The 22,561-nt window shown below is 35.2% G+C and overlaps 1 protein-coding gene across 1 annotated transcript in view; it reads right to left on the reverse strand.

Moving 5' to 3' along the window:
* Positions 1 to 2,155: 2,155 nt before the first annotated feature.
* crppa (CDP-L-ribitol pyrophosphorylase A) overlaps positions 2,156 to 22,561 on the reverse strand; it is a 41,491-nt gene continuing 21,085 nt past the window's right edge. The window contains exon 10 of the mRNA XM_051128478.1: positions 2,156 to 2,601. Coding sequence (XP_050984435.1) covers positions 2,497 to 2,601 — 105 coding nt within the window. The 3' untranslated portion in view covers positions 2,156 to 2,496. The remainder of the gene's footprint in view (positions 2,602 to 22,561) is intronic.

Here is a 22,561-nt window from a genome sequence, read left to right on the forward strand (position 1 = left end):
TGAGATTGAGTAAACAACGTCAAGTTAGAAAAATCTGGGTTTGTCGGCCATTCACGCCATGGAAACTAAAATGGCAAGAACAAGCTGCCTGTAGAAGGCCTTCACTTTGAGCCAACACTCAGACACAGGAAGTGACTTTAACAACCCGCCACAATTATTGCACGCTCATTGGAGAGGAAGCACAAGGCCATAATCAATTAGCAATCTGCGGTGAGCGCAGGAGAAAGAGTCAAGACGCAAATGTGGGGGCTCGTCCGGGATCCTGTTTTCGTCAGGCAGGGGTTAGGCTATAAAAACAGCTAAATTTATGAAATGTGGTCACCGGGGCCTTCCCAGTTGAGTGGGTGCAAAGCCGGCCCACAGAACAAATTGGAGAGCTCATGATGCATCATGTAAGGAGGCCTGCGAAGGACTTTCAGGGTCAGGTAAAGAGGAAACCGCAAGTTTAACGTCATCTGAAAAAGACATGTTCATGACAACAGTGTGTTCAGTATTTGAAGGAAGAAATGCATATATGGAAATGAATATTTCTTAATTTTAGAAAGAAAGAAATTTGAAATTTAAACACTACCAGTTGAAAGATTTGTAATGGTTTTTTTTGTTTGTTTTAAAGGATTCTCTTCTACTCACCAAGCCTGCATTTATCTGATACAAAATACAGCAAAAGCAGTAATATTGTGTAATATTTTTACTTTTTTAAAATAACTGTTTTCTATTTGAATATATTTTAAAATATAATTTATTCCTGTGATCAAAGCTACATTTTCAGCATCATTACTCCGGTCTTCAGTATCACCTTCAGAAATCATTCTAATATGCTGATTTGCTGTTCAGAAAACATTTTATTATTATTATTATTATTATTATTATCAATATTTAAAAAAGTAGAGTCATTTTTTTCCAGGATTCTTTCATGAATAGAAAGATCCAAAGATCAGCATTAATCTGAAATAAAAAGCTTTTGTAACATTATACGCTTTACTATTCAAAAGTGTGAAAAAAAAAGATCATATATATATATATATATATATATATATATATATATATATACACATTTTATTTTTTTGGGAAAGAAATTATAGAAATGTATAGTTTTATTTAAAATTTAAATCAATAGTTTATCCATTTTAATTGATCAAAAGTGTTGATAAAGACATTTTTAATGTTACAAACAATTTCTATTTCAGATAAATGCTGTTCTTCAGAACTTTCTATTTATCAAAGAAACCTGAAAAAAATTCTACTCAGCTGTTTTCAACATAATAATACTAAATGTTTTTTTGAGCAGCAAATCAGAATATTAGAATGATTTCTGAAGGATCATGTGACTGGAGTAATGATGCTTTTAAAACAGAAAACAGTTATTTTAAATACAAAAAATATTTTACAATTTTAATGGTTTTTGCTGCATTTTGGATCAAATAAATGCAGGATTTGTAAGCAGAAGAGACTATTTAAAAACTTAAAAAAAAAAAATCTTACTGTTCAAAAACTTTTGACTGGTAGTGTCTTTATTACTCCAATCATCAGTGTCACATGATCCTTCAGAAATGATTATAATATGTTGATTTACTGCTCAGAAATTATTGTAAATTTTCTAAATAATTTGCAAATCATTTTTGTGAAAAGTAAAAACTGAATACAAAACTTAGAACAGAATTTATTTGAAAAATTAATATAATGTAAAAATGTAAAAATCTGTCACTTTTATATCCAAATAATGAAAAAAGTAAAAAATGAAAACGTACTAAACTCTAACTTACTAGTGTGTAAGTAGTGTGTTTTAAATAACTTTAAATAAAACTTAAAATTGACCATGTCACAACGATCTCTTCAGTCTCTGCAAGAGATTTCCTTGATCCTTCAGCTTCAAAAAAGAATCAGATAATCTGTTCTGTGTGCAAATAGAAATACTGTTAGAAACTATAATAATTTAAAAATGTAAATTCACTAAACAGTTTACTAAAAGGATTTTAAGTTGTGATGTCAAATCCAATACCATAACCAACTGTGATACACATCACAATTTCATACCCCTCCACAAGATGGCAGCATTTCATTACATATAGAGACGATTTAACTGTGAGACTATGCTTTCAGTGACAACATGAAGACCCTAAAGGTACGTTACAAGTAAGCTAAAACAAAGATAAGGTTATTTTTGATTTGTTTTATTAACCAAAATTCATTTTTACAAACAAATATATTGATCGCTTCAGACAGGTGTTTGATTGTGCTTGTGTGTACTGATGTACATCAGGCTATTGGCAAACCTGGTAAGTTTAGAGTTAAAAATGACCACTGTGAAATCTAAAGAAACAAATGATCCAAACAGTGACTGTCTAGCCACACCGTCACTCATTGTTATCTATTTTATACTGAAATGCCTTCATTTGCAAATGTTCTTTGACCTTTCAGATTCCATGCTTCTGTCTTTGTGAGTCCACAGGCTGCATCCTGGTTGTCTACTACAACGCATCTTCTCATGCTTCAGTTTCAGGCATGAAGCAGCTGCCCAGTGAGAGCAGCGTTTCTGTCTCTGATGAGAGCGACAGTGATTTGAGTGAGTCTCTCAACAGATCTCTCCCACTGCTCTGGCACCTGAAGGAACACAAACACATAATATATATATATAAACACTCAAATACACAAACAGATGTGCTCAAAACAATCAAATGCAAGGGGACTTGTGCCTTTTTCTTCTAAGTTTTCTCATCAGCAGATGTAACATTCTTGACAAGTTCCTGGCCGTGATATTTGGCAGCCCAAGAAAAAAAAAGTCAGGCCTCCTATTGTGCTCACAGGGTTTCAGGTTTTGTTTTCATGTCTTTTGTCTAAAATTTTGGGGTCTGTTCTTTTAATGTCCTCATGCCAGAATCTTTATGTGTTTTTACATCAGTGATTAATTGCTGCACAACTCTACTCGCTGGACTGTGTTTGGATGTACAAACCACATTGCGAAAAGAAAATCTACTATTTTCAGCCAATGTTGGACCAAAATCTTTAAGATTATTATTTTTTTTTTAATCAAATGTAAATGTAAAATGCAAATGTAAATTCATCTCACAGTCACATTTTGGTTAAATATATATTACACTATCAGAAAAAGAAAAATATTTTATATTTTTACATTAACAATGTAATCAATATTCTGTTTATTAAAGCCAAGTATGAGTCTCATCAAGTTAATGTTTTTAAGCATTTTTGCATTTAATAAAATAATCACTTAAAACAGGAACAATTTAAACATATTTTATTTGTGAACTTATGTTCAGCTATTCTTTTTAATAGTTAACTTTCAACTATTTTTGAATTTTTTGGATCATTAGTCATTAAAGCTCAGTAAATATTGGTCACAGACATGGAGATTTACTTTAAAGGAGAAGTCCACTTCCAGAACAAAATTGGAAAGATAAAGTACTCACCCCCTTGATAACAATGATAAAGATAAAGTACTCACCCCCTTGATAACACATGATAACCCCCTTGTTATCGTGTCTTTCTTTCTTCAGCCATAAAGAAATTATGTTTTTTGAGGGAAACTTTTCAGGATTTTTCTCCATATAATGTACTGCTATGGTGCCCTGATTTTGAACTTCCAAAATGCAGTTTAAATGTGGCTTCAAACGATCCCAAATGCAATTGTAACAATCCCAGCCGTGAAAGAAGGGTCTTATATAGCAAAACGATTGGTTATTTTCATAAAAACAATACAGTTTATATACTTTTTAACGTTAAACACTCATTTTGTCTCGCTGTGCCTGAACTGTTTTTTTTTTTCCGGTTCATGACAGTTAGGGTATGTTGAAAAACTTCCATCTCATCTTCACCCTCAACTTCAAAATCACCCTATATCGCTGTTTTACCTTTTTTTGTTAAAGGTGTTTGATCTTCTTTGCATGTTCACTTTGCAAAGACTGTGTTGATACTTCTGCAGTAATGTAGGATGATATTGAAATGATTTTTAAAGTTGAGGGAAAAAATACGATTGGAGTTTTTCAACATACCCAAACTGTCTTGAGCCAAAATACACAGAGTTCAGGGCAGAGCAAGACGAGACGAGCGTTTGAGATTAAAAAGTATTTAAATTGTATTTTTTAAAGGGGTCATCGGATGCCCATTTTCCACAAGTTGATATGATTCTTTAGGGTCTTAATGAAAAGTCTATTATATACTTTGGTTAAAAATTCTCAATGGTTGTGTAAAACAACATCCTTTTATCTTGCCAAAATCAGCTCTGCAAAAATCAACCCATTCTGGTCGAGGCTGCTTTAAATGCAAATGAGCTCTGCTTGCCCCGCCCCTCCTCTCTCTGTGGAGTGACGAGCCTGTTTACTTTAGCCGCATTTAGCCGCGTTTAGCCGCTAAACTTGCTAACTAGCACATTATCAGGAAAGGCGATCGCAAAGATTCATAAAAAAAACCCTTATACACACTTCTGCTGTAGGTGAAGCTGGATCACGAATGATTTGTGTGAACATAGACGGATATTTGTAGATCGGGAGGCGCATTCCCTTCACAAACAAATGTAATCCACTGCATCTTTAGCGGCTCAGATGTCGGGAGTAAATGACGTCCACTACGTTCATTATTACATCCAGCAACACACCACCTCAATTGCTCAATTATTGTCTAACTTACATCCCTGCTCCGGCATCAAAACATGGAGGTTAGACTGTTACAACTGATGTCAGGTAAGAGCTCATGTCAATCAACTATCGTGGGAGTGGCCTCTGTGGGTGTGACGCAACACCGACAGGCATCTGAGAACGGCTCGATTTGAAAAAGGGGATATTATTTTTACAGATTCATTAAAAACCACTGCATGGATTTTTACCATTAAGGCGCGGTCACACTGCGCTTTTCGTTCCATTGACTTCCATTCATACGCATGCGAATGCGTTAGACCGGAAACGCAAGCCCGTGCGAAAAGTTTCGCATTTCGCTGCGTTGGAAAGTTCAAGTATGGTGAACTCTGACCTGCAAATTCGCATGACGTGAAAGCGAGCGACCAATAGAAGATCGAAACGTCATATCGTGACCTTTCTGTACAAAAAGGAAGGAATCGCTAATTCTAGCAGTTTCACACCATCCTATTTTATATAATACACCTCTAAATGATTATAAAAATCAAATAAAAAGAGAAGCTGCTTGGTTCGCGGTGTCAGCGGAAACAGGAATAGATGGTACATTTGAACACCGAAATAAATAAATGAATGGAATTTATACGTAACGTTACGTATGTGTGTGTATTTAAATACATGTGCGTATACACTGCCATTCAAAAGTTTGAGATCTGTAAGAATTTACGTTTTTTAAACAAGTTTCGAATGCTTATCAAGGCTGCATTTATTTGATCAAAAATACATAAAAACAACACTAAACTGGAATATAGTAAATTAAAATAAAAAATTATATTTGAATATACTTTAAAATATTGATTTAATCAAATAATGAATTCTGAAATGGTTCTAATACAGTGATTTATTATCAATGTTGGAAAGTTTTAACTGCTTACTTTTTTTTTAATGGCGCGTGACGTCATATCCTGCTCCCGCCCATATTAGCAGCGGCATGCGAAAAAAATTCGCATGTTGAAAGTCTAGTGTGACCGCCCCTTTACAGCGTAGATTTGTACATACACTGCCAACACACATTAATGTTTAAACAGCATGTAAAAGTGAACTTAGCACCCGATGACCCCTTTAAAATGAAAATAACAGATCAATTCGCTAGATAAGAACCTTCTTTCTTGGCTGGGATCATTTACAATTGCATTTGGGATCATTTGAAGCCGCATTTAAACTGCATTTTAGAAGTTCAAAATTGGGGCACCATATCAGTCCATTATATGGAGAAAAATCCTGAAAAGTTTCCCTCAAAAAACATAATTTCTTTATAGCTGAAGAAAGACAGACATGAACATCTTGGATGACAAGGAGGTGAGTACATTATCTGCAAATTTTTGTTCTGGAAGTGGACTTCTCCTTTAAATTTCACCAAGCTGATTACTCACTAAAACCAGATCATGTTTTCATGCCATTTTAAGTCTTATTTTGAAGTAACAAAGTAGTTATATCCAAGTGTGCAAGTTGTTTACTTACTTTTTCAAATTAGTCCTTGCATTAAAGCTATTATATTGTTCATTCAGACTAATTCAAACACAAGAGGCGGGATTTATCACATGAACCAATCACAGCTGAACATAACCAGTCATATCCAACCATACTGCGATGGAGGCATTGCCTCTTTTCACGTTACTTTCCCCCATTCATTCTCAATTACCCCCCACTAAACCCACTGCACGCTTTAGGGTGTCTGTTAAAACTCAGTGGGCTCAGGGGAGGCGACAGAGATGTAGATTCCCAGTGTAACTCTACCTGCTGGCGTCACTGTTGGACAATGTTTCTTTAGAAAAACAAGTAATTTATAAACTTTCTAATGTTGTATTTTGTAATATTGGCTTTGTTTTATTTTTGTATTACAATTATTTTTTCTAATCGAATATTTTGAAGAGACACTGCGTCCCTTGGCTCTGATACACACACACATACTCTGATGCCCCTGATACACACACACACACACACACATATCTTAAATTCAGTGATTTTCTCAAGTGCTATAATAGATTGGGTTAATGTCCTCATTTGGGCCTTTCCTAACCAATTAAATTATTTTCAATTAATTAATCAGATTATTTTATTGAAAATAATACAGTTAAATCCCAGTTTTCGTCATCAAATTCTATCTACTTTTAACTTAAACTAATTTTTTAAATGTGTCGGTCTTTTCTCTTTTTCACAGTAGCTGTTTTCTGCAACTCTCACTTCCAAATTCTCAAATCCATGGATAAGAAGTTCTTAAACTCTGAGTGTCATGACACATATTTTCCACTGCTAACTCCACAGGATTCAATTTGTAAGCAGGATGAAATAAACTAAAATCTAGTGATTAAGAAAATCTGTGAAAAAAACAAGATCACGATAAACGGCTGTGCTGCAGCGGCTCCCGAACTTCAGCAGCTCTGTAATGTGCAAGGCTTTTTTAATCTTCATTTGGAGTCAATTTGGAAAAGAAAATAAGAAAAAAGGATTGAAACGAAGAGGAGGCTCCCTGTTTTTCCTTGTGTAATACAGTCACTGTTCCCTTACTTAATTATGGGTACAAAACTCTGGGTATGGAGCCAAAACATCTGCAAGCGGTCAACTGAAATCCTCCTACCCTTCAGCTAATGACAGCTTTTTCACAGACAGATTTCACACACAATTCAAATATATCAAGAAAGTTTACGGCACAAATTCCTATATCAGCGTATCATCAGATAACACGCTGTAATGCGTTCTAAACCAATGAAGAATGACCTCCGTGTATTTGTTTAGTCAGGAAATGAAGAACAAATGGCCCCAACCTGATTGCCACCCACATGTAAAACGCGGGTTCACGGAAAATAGCACAATGTTTGTGGAGTATTTACAAAGGCAGAAAGACGAAAAGCTCGCCTACTTGACCACAGCTAATGACAACATTACTCATGTGGCCTGTTTTATTACTGGTGTGACACGACAGTCCTACTGGGAAAATAATATATGGGAATTTTCTTTTCTGAACTGAAGATCACCAACGAGGATCAAAGGTTTAAGCCTGCGTAAGTCTCGTGTTTCCAATGAGTAGCAAAATATGACTCACATGTAATAAGAAAGCAACAACTTATTTCTTGGCTGGAACGCATTTGAGCTGCCATGGCATATTGAAAAATCACAGTGACACATGTGGGGGGAAAAACAACATAATAATACTGTTGCGTTTGAGTCAACATACTAAATGAAAATTGATCTTACTCTGAATTGTGTTTTGTGGTCCATAAGAAACATCAAATCCATAGAAGGATAAAAACACTAAGCTCAATCTATTTTACATTAAAATCTAGTGGGTAAAAAATAGTGCATTAGTTCTGGGGACGTCACATTGTAGTAAACGGGTTAAGTGACTGATTCAGTGTTTTAAAATATGCATTAGAATCTGCAAAGTATGTGCTTAAATTTTCATTTTGATGATTACCTGAAAGTTGGTCAAACTTTACTTGTGGAAAAAAATGTGTTGAAAGAGTTACAATGCAAAATATAGATATGTTAAATGATCAAATATGAATGTAATCACTCTTCCAATTATACAAAAGTAGTGCTTGAATTCAGGGGATGTCACAGTGGAGTAAACAGGTTAAGTTACTGATTCAGTGGTTTAAAATATCAGAATCAGAAAGAGCTTTTATTGCCAAGTATGCTTGCGCATACTAGGAATTTGTTTTAGTGTCCTTAGCTTCCAGTACACAGAGACACAACAACATACAGACAATAACATAAGATGAGAAAAAAAATACACATATGTAAAAATAAATAGACAAAACTTAGAAAAATAAATTGAGAAATAAATAAATAAGTGGTATGTACAGTTGTGCTATAGATGACAGAATAGAATAGAATAGAAGAGGTAGAGATGCAGGGATGTGCATAAAATGCAAAAAATATGCATTAAAATCTACAAAGTATGTGCTCAAATTTTCTATTTAATGAATACCTGTCCTTGTGGTCAAAGAAAGATGGTCAAACTTGACTCGTGGAAACAAAAATGTTCAAAGAGTTACAATGCTAAATATAGATATTGTATGTTAAATGATTAAATATTAAGGTAATCACTCTTCCAATGATGTAAAAAAAATAGTGCATTCATTTAGGGGACATCACAGTGGAGTAAATGGGTTAAGCGACTGATTCAATTGTTTAAAATATGCATTTAAAATCTGCAAAGTATGTGCTTACATTTTTTTTGACGATTACATGTCCCTTGTGGTCAAAGAAAGTTGGTCAAACCACAATTGTGGAGAAAAAAAATGTTTTAAAGAGTTACAGTCCTAAATATAGATGTGTTAAATGCTTAAATCTGAAGGTAATCACTCTTCCAGTAAAGTAAAAAAAATAGTGCATTAATTCAGGGGATGTCACAGTGGAGTAAACAGGTTAAGTGACTGATTCAATTTAAAATATGCATTAAAATCTGCAAGGTATGTGCTTAAATTTTTAATGTTGATGATTAACTATCTTTGTGGCCAAAGAAAATTGGCCAAACTTCACTTGTGGAAAAAAAAGTGTTTAAAGAGTTACAGTGCTAAATATAGATATGTTAATTGATTAAATCTGAAGGTATTCACTCTTCCAATGATGTAAAAAATAGTGAATTCATTCAGGGGATGTCCCTTTGGAGTAAACAGGTTAAGTGACTAATTCAGTGGTTTAAAATATACATTAAATCGGCAAAGTATATGCTTAAATTTGTGCTTAAATTAAGTTACAATGCAAAATATAGATATGTTAAATGATCAAATATGATTGTAATCACTCTTCCATTTATACAAAAGTAGTGCTTTAATTCAGGGGATGTCACAGTGTAGTGAACAGGTTATGTTACTGATTCAATGGTTTAAAATATGCATTAAAATCTGCAAAGTATGTGCTTAAATTTTCATTTTAATGATTACCTGTCCTTGTGGTCAAAGAAAGTTGGTCAAACTTGACTTGTGGAAACAAAAATGTTCAAAGAGTTACAATGCTAAATATAGATATTGTATGTTAAATCATTAAATATGAAGGTAATCACTCTTCCAATGATGTAAAAAATAGTGCATTAATTTAGGGGACGTCAGAGTGGAGTAAACGGGTTAAGCGACTGATTCAGTGGTTTAAAATGAAGTTCCAAACATAGGTTCAGGAGCAGCCTAATCATTCAGTCCTGTCAATCATCATTACGAACCTATATAAGCAGCTCTCATTGCACCGTCTTAGCGTCAGTTCTTCCGGCATCCCTCCACCTCCCCTTCTCCTCCTTTATTTCTGTTATTCTCCCTCTAGGTAATATTACAATGGGGGTTGGACTCGGTGCTCAAGCCGAGCCTCGGGATCGGGCCTCCATTAAGGACAGCAAGTTTGTTTACCATTGCCTATCAGGACTGGATGGGCAGGCGAACTTGTGAAATATGCATTAAAATCTGCAAAGTATGTGCTTAATTTTTGATTTTTTGACGATTACCTGTCCCTTGTGGTCAAAGAAAGTTGGTCAAACTACAATTGTGGAAAAAAATGTTTTAAAGAGTTACAGTCCTAAATATAGATGTGTTAGATGTGTGCTTAAATCTGAAGGTAATCACTCTTCCAATAAAGTAAAAAAAATAGTGCATTAAACCAGGGGACATCACAGTGGAGTAAATGGGTTAAGAGACTAATTTAATGGTTGAAAATATGCATTAAAATCTGTATTAAAAAAGTATTGGCTTAAATTTTCATTTTGATGATTACCTGTTCTTGTGGCCAAAGAAAGCTGGTCCCACAAAAAAAAACATGTTCAAAGAGTTTCAGTGCTAAATATAGATATGTTAAATGATTAAATCTGAAGGTAATCGCTATGATTTGACATAATATTACATCACTTTTCCATTCCTGACAGCAGAAAGCTTACTAATGAGCTCTATTCTGTCTCGGTGTCATGGCCAGCACTTAAAAGCACACATGGAACAGGAAATTCGACACTTGGAATTTTAATTTCTTGAAGTCTCAGATGGAACGGCTCGTCTTTTGTGACTGCAGGGTTTTTCCAAGAGTTCCAGTATCTTTTCCAGGCTTTTATGGGATGGATAAAACATTTACAGGGGCCCCAGGCCAGCCTAATTCACCTCTCTAAAGGAAGTGGATGAGATCGGGATGCTGTTTACTACACTACAAACTGTGCTACAGGAAAACAAACCTTTCTTCTTGAGCCAGAAGATCAAAGGTCTTTTAATAGACAATAAAAGCTATTTGTATCATATGAACCTTCCAATATCTCAACAGATCAATTAGGTCTTTCAGAACAACATCCAAGAGAAAGCTCACTGACTAGAAAGAAAGAAGGAAAGCACAAAAACAACAATGGAGGGAGAAAAAGCCCAATGTTTGTAATCTTAGAATGGTAATTTAATAGAAAAGAAGAAAATCTTTGAAAAGACACATGAAATCAGAATCATGGACACTAGACATGTGGCCCTTTCTTTCCATTGTAAAATCCCTTTTTTTCTTTCATTTGTTCCCCCTAATGACGGTCCCATTAGTGGAAAACTCTTACAATGATGTAAAAAGTCCATTCAAACTCATTTTAACCTGAAATTGGCAGAACTAATGAAATTCTCTGTACTTGGCCTTGGCGTCTCCCGAGAGAGCCACTTGACTGGAGCTTTGGATGTCTTTTAACACACCAAGATGTTTGCGAAATCATTTTTATATAGGCATTTTCCATGTTATGTAAGTGGAAACTGAGTGCCAATGTATACTGCATATCCTGGTACTGTTTAGCAACTATACAAAACCAATTTTCTTTCACTTTTCACCTAAAAAGTAGTAAGTAGTAAATTGACAGCTTGTACAGCAGTAGACCACACAATGAGACGTTCACTGTCAACCGTCCTTGAAAATCCCACAGATCCAGACAGACTTTCCAACAGCACCTCACACCGTCACCGACAGCCTCTTTGAAGACGGGGCCTCAGCAATTAGGAATTTAACAATGACAATTTGCACCCTTCAGTCTTTTTTTTTCCAGGCAGCAAGCGAGTCTTATTCCACTACAGGCCTGCCAGCATCTCTCTATAATGGCCTTCGTGAAGGTTTCAAAACCCTTTAATGCCAGCCAAACTGGAATGAATATTTAGTCACAGCTCTGAAGCCAGATCAAAACGACAAGTGCTAGACTTTTACTACCGGCACTTTCAGCCAAAGTGAATTTCAAGTAATAACTTTTAAGCAGTGCTAAAGTGCTTTGAGATATGAAGGAACACATGTCACCACAAGGAGGCAGCAGAAAGTGAACCAATTAACTTTTTATGCTAATTAAACAGGAAACAGCCCAATTAAACACTCCATGTTACTTTAAAATGCACCTTAAAGGGAAATGTCTCATTCTGCCGTTAAACCCCATGCACACAGGGTCCTTTTGAAACAATGGTATTACATTTCTTGCTCTGACTGTGCATTCCTTTCGGGAAATTATAATAGAGCCAGTTCCTGAATGTCCCTCCGGACTGCCAATCATATGACAGTAGCCAGAGGCAAAGAGCTTGACAGAGACATCGAGCCCAAGTTACTGTCAACTTCAGAGCTGAACTCTGCGGTTCACCTTCTTCAATTGTAACTGTATCCAAAGGGACATTTTTAATAGTAGACCAGCTTAACGAATAACCGCAGGTCAAGAGGGACTCTCTATGAGTTTTGATTGAACTGGGCAGGCCGGTTTTTGGGTAGGACAGCAGCAACAACCATGCTAATGTAAGAATCAATAAACAGATTGATTATGTTTTTCAGTTTTTGGTATGATGCATCCAAATCTTAATCTTCAATCTTAAAGGAGTAGTTCACTTCCAGAATGGAAATTTCCTGATAATTTACTCACCCCCATGTCATCCAAGATGTTCGTTTATTTATTTCTGCTGTCGAGAAGAAATTAAGGTTTTTGAGAAAAGCATTCCAGGATTTTTCTCCATATGGTGGCCAACAGGTTGAAGGTCCAAATTGCTCTACATGATCCCAGTTGAGGAATAAGGGTCTTATCTAGTGAAATGATCGGTCATTTTCTAAGAAAAATTCTAATTTATATACTTTTTAACCACAAATGCTTGTAGATCAACCTTACATGCAGGCGGAAATACGACCCAGTGTTTACAAAGCAAACGTGCAAAGAAAGTCAAACGCCCTTTACAAAAAAAGTTAAAACAACAATGTCAGAGGATTCTGAAGTTGGAGAAGAAAATGAGATGGAGTTTTTCACCCTACCCTACCTTTCTAAACCAAAGTACACAGACCGTGCATGACCTTTCCAATGTGAAGACACATGCGAATCGTACAGCTAGATAAGACCCTTATTCCTCGGCTGGGATCATGTAGAGCCCTTTGAACCTGCATTGAAACTACAATTTGGCCATGCGCTGATTCTGAACGCGTCTCTCACTGACAAAGGAGTATAACGTTACTTTAAAGGCTTGCGCACTCAACTCTCTGCGAAATCTTGTATCCTACCTCTCTCATTCGGCACAAATCCAAATATTCCATAATATTTCCATATTTGCGATGCATCCAAATGTTAAACTATTATTTATTATGTAAATATAGACTTTGTACATCAGTCACGTTCTAACGGTCACACAGTGAGGTGGGCGCGCTGATGTTTGGTTCACTGTGTTTTATTTTGATAAAGTACCTACTGCGCTGTCAAATTAGCAATGCTAAAAGTATCGAACCGTGACCCTCGAACCGAGGTACGTACCGAACCGTGACATCTGTGTACCTACCGTTACACCCTTAATATATATATATATTTTATATTGTTAGTCGAAGAGAAGATGCTTGGTCTACCAATATTTTATTAGTCGCTTATTTGGATGAAAAAAAACCCACAGGAGGTGGTGAAGTCACGCAGTCCGTGACGGACAGATCGTTAAAGGCTGGTGTGTGTGGTATAACAGAAGCCTGGGCAGGACATCCAAACATTCATCTATCATTCATCAACGTCAAATATGGCTTATCATCTAAAATTTGTAACTAGTGGCAACTTCACATGGCCGCTCAATCTAATGTTAACCGAAAGATGTGCGCTATTGAAGTGTTTGCGCAGAGTGTGGAAGCTGAATAGTGGCACGCTTATACTGCATGGCAAATGGAGGCGTCGGTGCAGTCACTTGCTCTTAAAATACTCATTTTTGGTCATACAGATAAGACTAATACATCTTTCAAATCTGTAAAGTAAAGTACGTTTGTTTGTGTGCACTCACAACAAAACATTGTGCTTTTGTAAAATAATGAAAGCAAACAGGATGCGCTTTCTGCCGTCTCAGAAACAAAAATCTTTTTTTGGTAGTTTTTACATTAAAATCAAAATTAATCCATGTATACTTGCCTTACAGACATGAAATAATACTATCTACAAAGTGAGAAATGTCTACTTTCAAATGAAGCAATTCAAACGGAATACAAATGTTCTCAGATCATGTCATCCGTATGAAACATGCATACAGGTGCATCCACTACTATGGAGTGGATTTCATTGTCGCCAATCATCATCTCCTACGCCCAAAACAAAGTTACAAAACAAATATTAATGCAATCTCCTTACTGTTTTTCCCTGACACGTTCAAAATCGTTAATTCTGCTGGTGTGCTGTGCAAAGCTTTATGCATGCACTTGAACACTTATTAGTCTACTTAGGCAATTAAAGGCTCATTATTATGATTCAAATCGTTTATTAATAAACGTGCGATTAGTCAACTAATGCTTAAAATTAACAACTACTAGTCAACCAGAAAAATCTTTAGTCAATGGCAGCCCTACATTTAGTTTAACTGATAAATTTAGAAATATACAGTAAATATTTACAAAGTACATTTAGCAAATAATAGGCATTCAATTAATACATAGCTTATATTTAGCACAACATAATTGTAATTATTAATAAACATGCACTTTTCATAAATTAAAGAAGACTATTTTTTCCGTTATCTTATAATAACTTTTTAGCTTTTTAATTGTTGGAAACAGTTGAAAAAGGACAAGACCTCATGTCAAAATGACCTAGATAATACTACTAATGCAAGATTAATTTAATATTATATAATAGGTAATATATGCTTTAAAGCTTCACATTATTCATTGAAAGTGCCATCTAACATCAAAAGGACAAAGCTAGCACAATTAACTTAATGTGCAGGAAATGTCAGTTCAATAATGAAAGTCAAAATAGTTTTGATTGAAAAATCATACACTGGCTTGACGTTTTAGGAACACTTGACAGTTGTTAATCTCTTCCATTACCACTTTATACCGAAGAAAACCCCAGCCAGAGGCGAAAGATGATTCGCCCCACTGATTTTTCAAAATGTACCACCCGCACAAATACTTTAAAAACAGACAGATTTGTGGAATTGTGCCTACAAAATGTGTCCTCAGCACAACCCCATCACTCTCATTCAGTCTCACCACATTTCAAAAGGATCTGAGCGCCATTATCTCTTCTCTTAAACTGGACGACACGTCCACATTCCTATTGAAGCACTGCATTACCCAATATTGATTCAGGAACTGCTCAGATAAACAAGTCAAGGTACACTGAAAGAAAATCAAAGTAATACTGAAAGTTTCCGTCGTGCGGTTACAAGCGTCTATAGTGTCTTGTGTCTTAAACAGGTTTCCTCAGTCTTTCTGGATCTCTCTCTTTCCCTTTTTTTTGTAGAAGAGCCTCGGGCGTAACCTACCACATTCACGGGAACGGGGGCGAAGAAAATACAGGAAGCTTTTGTTTCCATACCTGTGAATACTGCTCTATTTCAACAAGTCAGCGGGAGCGATTTCTATGTTTGTACTTAACCTGGCGACAGACATGTTCCTAAACAATGATAGACCACAATGCTTTCTTACACTGACAGATCTGTTGAAAATGGTGCAACATGTCATGATACCCCAAGGCCCACATGCAGAAACCAAACATCCGCCGTTCACAACAAAACCCCTTGAGTTCCCCTCATTACACTTGTGACATACATAGAAAGGTCTAGCGAGGGATCAACCTGGGTCATGTATGTTATTTCCTTTAGCATCCTTTACATCCTTATTTTCTGTCTCTACGTTCACCAATCGGCAAGCGCCCGCACCTCGTCTTGATGCATTAGGAACAAGCCTTATCACGTAAATATTTCACCTTTCCCTCAAACAAAAGACTGTGGGCATTTGTTACTGAGCTGTCCAAACAAGAATTACCATAGACTAAACAGTCGTCATTTGCTGAAGAGCCAAGGTGAAAGTGTGAGAGACTGCAAGGTTGAAGAAATTGCTTAGAGGAAAACAAACCACTCTGCAGTGGAGGTCTGCTGCACTGTTTATGCAGAAGCAATAAAAATACCCCTTTGCCCATATGCCAAAAGAAAAAAATTAACTCAAGTTAATTCACCTTATGGATTACTCCTATATAGCCAGATAACATACACTACCAGTCAAAAGTATTTGGACAGTAAGATTTTTAATGATTTTTCAAGAAATCTCTTTTGCTCACCAAGGCTGCATTTATTTGATCCAAAATATAGCAAAAGCAGTTAATTGTGAAATATTTTTACTATTTAAAATAACTGCTTTGTATTTGAATATATTTTAAAATGTAATTTATTCCTGTGATCAAAGCAAAACTTTCAGCATCATTATGCCAATCTTTTCTGTCACATGATTCTTCAGAAATCATTCTAATATGCTGATTTGCTGTTACAGAAACATTTTTTTAAACATTATTATTATTATCAATATTTAAAACAGTTAAGTACATTTTTTCTGAGCATTTATCTGAAAAAGGTTTTGTAACATTACTACACCATTCAAAAGCTTGGAGTCAGTATTTGGTTTTTTTTTGAGAAATAAATTATAGATCAAAAGTGATGATAAAGACAATTATAATTTTACGAAAGATTTCTATTTCAGATAAATGCTGTTCTTCTGAACTTTCTATTCATCAAAGAAACCTGAAAAAAAATTCTACTCAGCTGTTTTCAACATAATAATAATAAAAATGTTTTTGATCAGCAAATCAGAATATTACAATTATTTCTGAAGGATCTCTGACTAAAGTAATGATGCTAAAAATTCAGCTTTGAAATCAAAGGAATAAATTACATTTTGAAATATATTCAAATAGAAAACAGTTCTTTTATATAGTAAAAATATTTCAAAATTTTAGTGTTTTTGCTGTACTTTGGATCAAATAAATACAGGCTTGGTGAGCAGAAAAGCCTTCTTAAAAAAAACATTAAAAATCTTACTCTTCAAAATCTTTTGACTGTTAGTGTATATAGAGGTAAACTGTTTTTAAAATGGATGTGCAATACTTAATTTTAAGTATTTAAAGAAATTAAATTTGAATTCAATTCAATTAATTAAATTCAACTTTAATTATATATATATATACAGTAGTCAACGTTTGAAGTGGATCAAAACCTTTCATTAAATTTGTCCTAAAACCAAAAAGAATACCTGTTCTTGTCTTAGGACAACTTTGATGAACTTTTTTTGATCCACTTCAAGTGTTGACTACTGTATATATATATATATATATATATATATATATATATATATATATATCACAGTTTTTAAAGACATATGAAGCATAAAAATAGAAAATAGTTATTACTGTATTTTTATTCAAATTAATGTAGCATTGTTGAGCATTAGAGATTTTTTTTTTTGCACCTAAAATCTTGAGTGACGTGCAACAGAAATTTGCAGCAGGATTTGCTTTATTGACATCTGTTGACACAACCTCCACAAGTTATCCGATATGATTTGAATTCCAGGTTTAAATTAGACTTTAAATCTAACAGGATCTATATGGTATAAACGTCTGGATTCCACTGTATATTTAACATATATGATGCGGTTAATGGTTTCCAGTGTATAAAGGATGAAGCTCGCTCAAAAGTTTGCATACATCAATGGCTTGACCTGACTTACCACCAAGAAAAGAACAAGAACTTTTTAAAAATATTCAAGTCAGAGGTGAACCACTTCAAACGACTCAACCCAACAAAGCTCATGGTAAATCCCAAAAAACCTCCCGAGCTCAAAACAAGATTACTGCGCAGTGGACATTCAATACCTGACAGTGGGTGGTCGACTCAAATCTAAAACAAGTGTTCTGCAATGGACAGGCTGCATGGGGCAAAACACGCCACCGCGGCCTTTTGCTGATTGAATGTTTACAAACCCATTTGGTCGCCCCTGGTAAGCATCAGCCTCTAATTTCTGATCTAATTTGTTTGCGAATGTTTTCAGTTGGAATGTTGTCTCACTATGAGAGTTTGCATGCGTACGCAGGATCTTGAGCGTATCAATGGCTCATGTAATCTGCCAAATCAACGCTAAATAAACAGATTCAGTGGGTTAAAGTGTACAATCAGACACGCCAGCATTCATCTGGAGCACTCTAGGCAACACACAGTGAAACACCAAAAGTTTGATCCCCGTGAACTTCCAAAAAAGTTTGAAAATCATCTGAAAGAGAAACTAGGTCAGAAATTAGGAACAGAAACCTTAACTTTAGCAAATACAGAATTAACCAATAACTTTTAAACAAAACATTATGGGTACAAGTGTGCATATGTTACTCATAATTCAGTTATTTTGGGGTCACTGTGCGCCAGTATGTGTGAGAGATGCAGGATCTCCGTGTGAGTGAGTTTGTTTAAAGCAATAGTCCATCTAAAAATTAAAATTTGCACTAGAAGTATTCTCTGATGTCTCATGGACCATTTTAACAATGTCTTTACTACCTTTCTGGGTCTTGAACATGGTAGTTGCATTGCTGTCTATGCAGAGTCAGAAAGCTCTGTTTAGGTTGTGACCGCACATTTTTGTAGTGACGAAAATGTTTTAGTAGCGACTACATCACATTACAGGATTTTAACTCGCATACTAAAACACTACTAAAACATATTAAATACAAAACATTTGCACAACTGTAGTAAAATTTAGTTTGTGTTCCCTTTTGTCACTACCGTATCAATAATGACTGTTACGGTAGTGAATACTTTTGAACCTAGTTTAAAGATGCTAATCAGCACATGGTGAGCTTGCACAGTTCTGAACAGTTGTACACACATAAAAAATGTGTGAATAAAAATGTGTTTGGTAGTGACATTCTTTAAAGCTTTACACAGATTTTCAGACTTTTGAACATTTACCTCAAAATGATGGAGCCTATCTACTCACAACTTGTAGCTATGAGAGAAAGGGACACAGGAATATTTCCTGATCGTAAATGTAGGGGTGTAGTTAAAATCAGTCTCAGCCAACAGACTAAAACACTGTTTCATTAGTGACATGAAAATGCAGGAGACATATTTAACACAAAGTTTCGTAATTTACAAAGAAAATATAAACTAAATATATTTTAAAACTCACCTTTTTACAAAATCAAAAATATTTTTTAAAACAACAATGGAATAAAATGCAAAAATATTTCAATATCATTTTCATAAGTTGAAATTCAGGTGTTAGGGTTCGGGACAGCCACCTCCCAATTGAAAGTACCCAATAAATGATGACTTTATATATATTAAGCTTACTGATATTTTAAATATTATTGTGGGTTTTAATAGATAATAGAAAGATCTTACTAAACATCTAAGATTTGAATACTTATATGCTTTTTAAATGTGTTTTTTGCTTGTGGGACAGCAGTTTGCACCCATATATGATAACATTAATAGGATTAATAATGTAGTTATTTCAAACAAAGGCTGACCTTCTGTGTTCGTGGAGGTTTCGGTGCATCATTAGTATTAAATATCAAGCGTACCCAACACATGCTGCCACAGTACAGATCTTTTAATTTAACACTGCGGTACAATATCAAAGGAGACGCGCTCTGGCCTGGAGTTGTCAGCAGGGATCTTTCAAGAGCAGACAAGAAAAAACAGACTTTTTTGACTTTTCCTCCTGCAGTGCACTTGTGCCAGTCGGAATGATGAGGAAAATGTAAAAACAATTAGACATGGAGAAAAGGGGAATATTTGAAGAATGAGAAATGACTACTGGAGCGTAAATCTGACACTGAGCGGAGGGCATGGCCAAATACATTTGCGCCGTCAAAGGCAGACAAGTATAAAAAGAGACGTTTGAGTATAAAAAGTGACATCATTTTAGCAGGGGTTATTTTAGAGCGATTCAAAGATCTGATACATTTCTGTGGTCCCTCTATCATCACAGTATTGTACCGACTCCTATAGAAACCTGCAGATACCCAAAACATCATTAAATCTGCAACTTTCAAAAAATAAACCACCTAAAAACTGCATCTTCAGTGTTGGTTAGACTGTATTGTAAATCTCAAGATGGACCAAATTTGCGCTAAACCAGGTATCCGGTTTCAAAAACGGGTGGATCTGGGCAGGTAAGAGAGTCTTTTTCTCTTTTCTAAGGAGCAGCTAATCTCCTCTCAGGTTTAGATTCCTCAGCTGGATGCTTTGAGGAGAAGGAAGTGAGGGGTGGGTAAACTGCTGGGCTCTCACAGGAGGGATTAGAGCGGCTATATATCATTGTGACAAGCCTTTTCAGCGCATGACAGGCCACCAGGCCCAGTGTGCGAAGGAGATCCTGTGACACTTCCTGTCACTCACTGGCCAGGCAGTGATAGGGCCAGAAATGACCTTTATCACACCATCAGATCACCTTACTGACACCAAGGCACATGTTAAAGGCATAGTTCATCCAAAAATGAAAATACTGTCATTGATTACTCACCCTCATGTCTTTCCAAACCTGTAAGACCTTTGTTCATCTTCAAATTAAGATATTTTTGCTGAAATCCAAGAGCTTTCTGACCCTGCATAGACAGCAACACAACTGAATTGTTTCATGGCCCAGAAAGGTAGTAAGGACATTGTTAAAATAATCCATGTGACATCAGTGACACGAATAAGAAGAAATTGTTGAATAAAGTCGTTGTTGTTTTGTTTTCTCTGAACACTAAAAGTATTCTCATATCTTCATAAAATGAAGTTTGGACCACTGATGTCACTATTTTAATCATTTCTGGGCCTTGAACATTTGCATTGCTGTCTATGCAGGGCCAGAAAGCTCTCAGATTTCATCAAAAATATCTAATTTGTGTTTTGAAGATGAACAAAGTTCTGGGTTTAAAACGACATGAGGGTGAGTAATGACAGAATTTTTGGGTGAACTATCCCTTTCAATAATTTTAAAGACTATCTATCTTGTTCTCTGTCTGTCTGTCTATCTATGTCTAACTCTATCTATCTATCTATCTATCTAGAACTGTCTATATCGATGTCTATCTATCTATCTATCTATCTATCTAGATCTATCTCTATCTATCTATCTATCCATCTCGGTCTATATCTATCCATCTATCTCTATCCATCTGTATAGCTATCTATCTATCTATCTCTAACTCTATTTATAACTGTCTATCTTTCTATCTATCTAGATCTATCTCTATATCTATCCATCTCTCTATCATCTGTATATATATATATATATATATATATCAAACTATATCTATCTAGATCTATCTCTATCTACCTATCTATCTCTAACTACCTATATCTATCTATCTAGATCTATCTATATCGAACTATCTATCTAGATCTATCTCTTTATCTATATATATCCCGCCATCTATCTATATCTATATTTCTATCTATCTATCTATAGCTTTCTATCTATCCATCTATCTCTATCTGTATATCTATATCTACCTCTAACTCTATCTATCTATCTAGAACTATCTATGTCTATCTGTCTATCTTGATCTATCTCTCTCTCTATATCTATCCATCTATCTCTCGATCTATCTCTCGATCTATCTCTATCGATCCATCTATCTTGCTCTATATCTATCCATCTATCTCTATCTGTATATCTATATCTACCTCTAACTCTATCTATCTATCTAGAACTATGTCTATCTGTCTATCTTGATCTATCTCTCTCTCTATATCTATCCATCTATCTCTCGATCTATCTCTCGATCTATCTCTATCGATCCATCTATCTTGCTCTATATCTATCCATCTATCTCTATCTGTATATCTATATCTACCTCTAACTCTATCTATCTATCTAGAACTATCTATGTCTATCTGTCTATCTTGATCTATCTCTCTCTCTATATCTATCCATCTATCTCGATCTATCTATCTCTATATCTATCTCTCGATCTATCTATCTCTATATCTATCTATCTATCTATCTATCTATCCCATTACTCCATAACATTTACAGTACAAAGCTGCTGTGTGGCTGTTTACGTCATGCCTCCCTCAGTCTGGATTCAATAAGGAAAGCTTTGCATATTACAAACATACCGTGGAAAGACTGAAATAAATTATTTGTTTAACAAGGCCTGTCATTGTTTACATACAGTGAATCATGCAAATTTCTCTTCGCTATCTACGTGGAGGGTGATTAGCGAGAAATACTTAAACAACCCGGAGGTCCATAACACAGAGGTTTTGGTCTCAAGCTTTACCGAAAGACAGAAATCAAATCCTGCCCTAAAACTAACGTGTCACTGAAGAAACACAATCAATGTTACGTTCTTGAAACAGAAGTAAGAAAAAGCAAAAATGTTCTTAAAAAAGACCCAGTTTTTAATAAAGGCTGATTTTGTATTTACGAGAAGATGTTTACCAGTCCTTATCAGATGCCAGTGCTCAAAAAACAACAAACCCTCCACAAATTAAGTGCTCCACATGTACAAACATCTGGCAAGGAAAAACAAAACCAAAGATTCGAATCAAAAAACAAACCATGAAGATTCTAATCAAACAATCCTGGAAGGCCGCAGTGACAAAATTTGCCCACGTCATCTTAAACTACATCTTTTTTAGTGCAAAGACAAAAGAAATTACCATTTCTTATGGTATATATGCCAAAGTACTTTTTTTTTTAAACAATATTTTCTAAAACCATCGATTTTACAATCCTCTGCTAAT

This window comes from Labeo rohita, chromosome 15, assembly GCF_022985175.1.
Source record: "Labeo rohita strain BAU-BD-2019 chromosome 15, IGBB_LRoh.1.0, whole genome shotgun sequence".
NCBI lineage: Eukaryota > Metazoa > Chordata > Actinopteri > Cypriniformes > Cyprinidae > Labeo > Labeo rohita.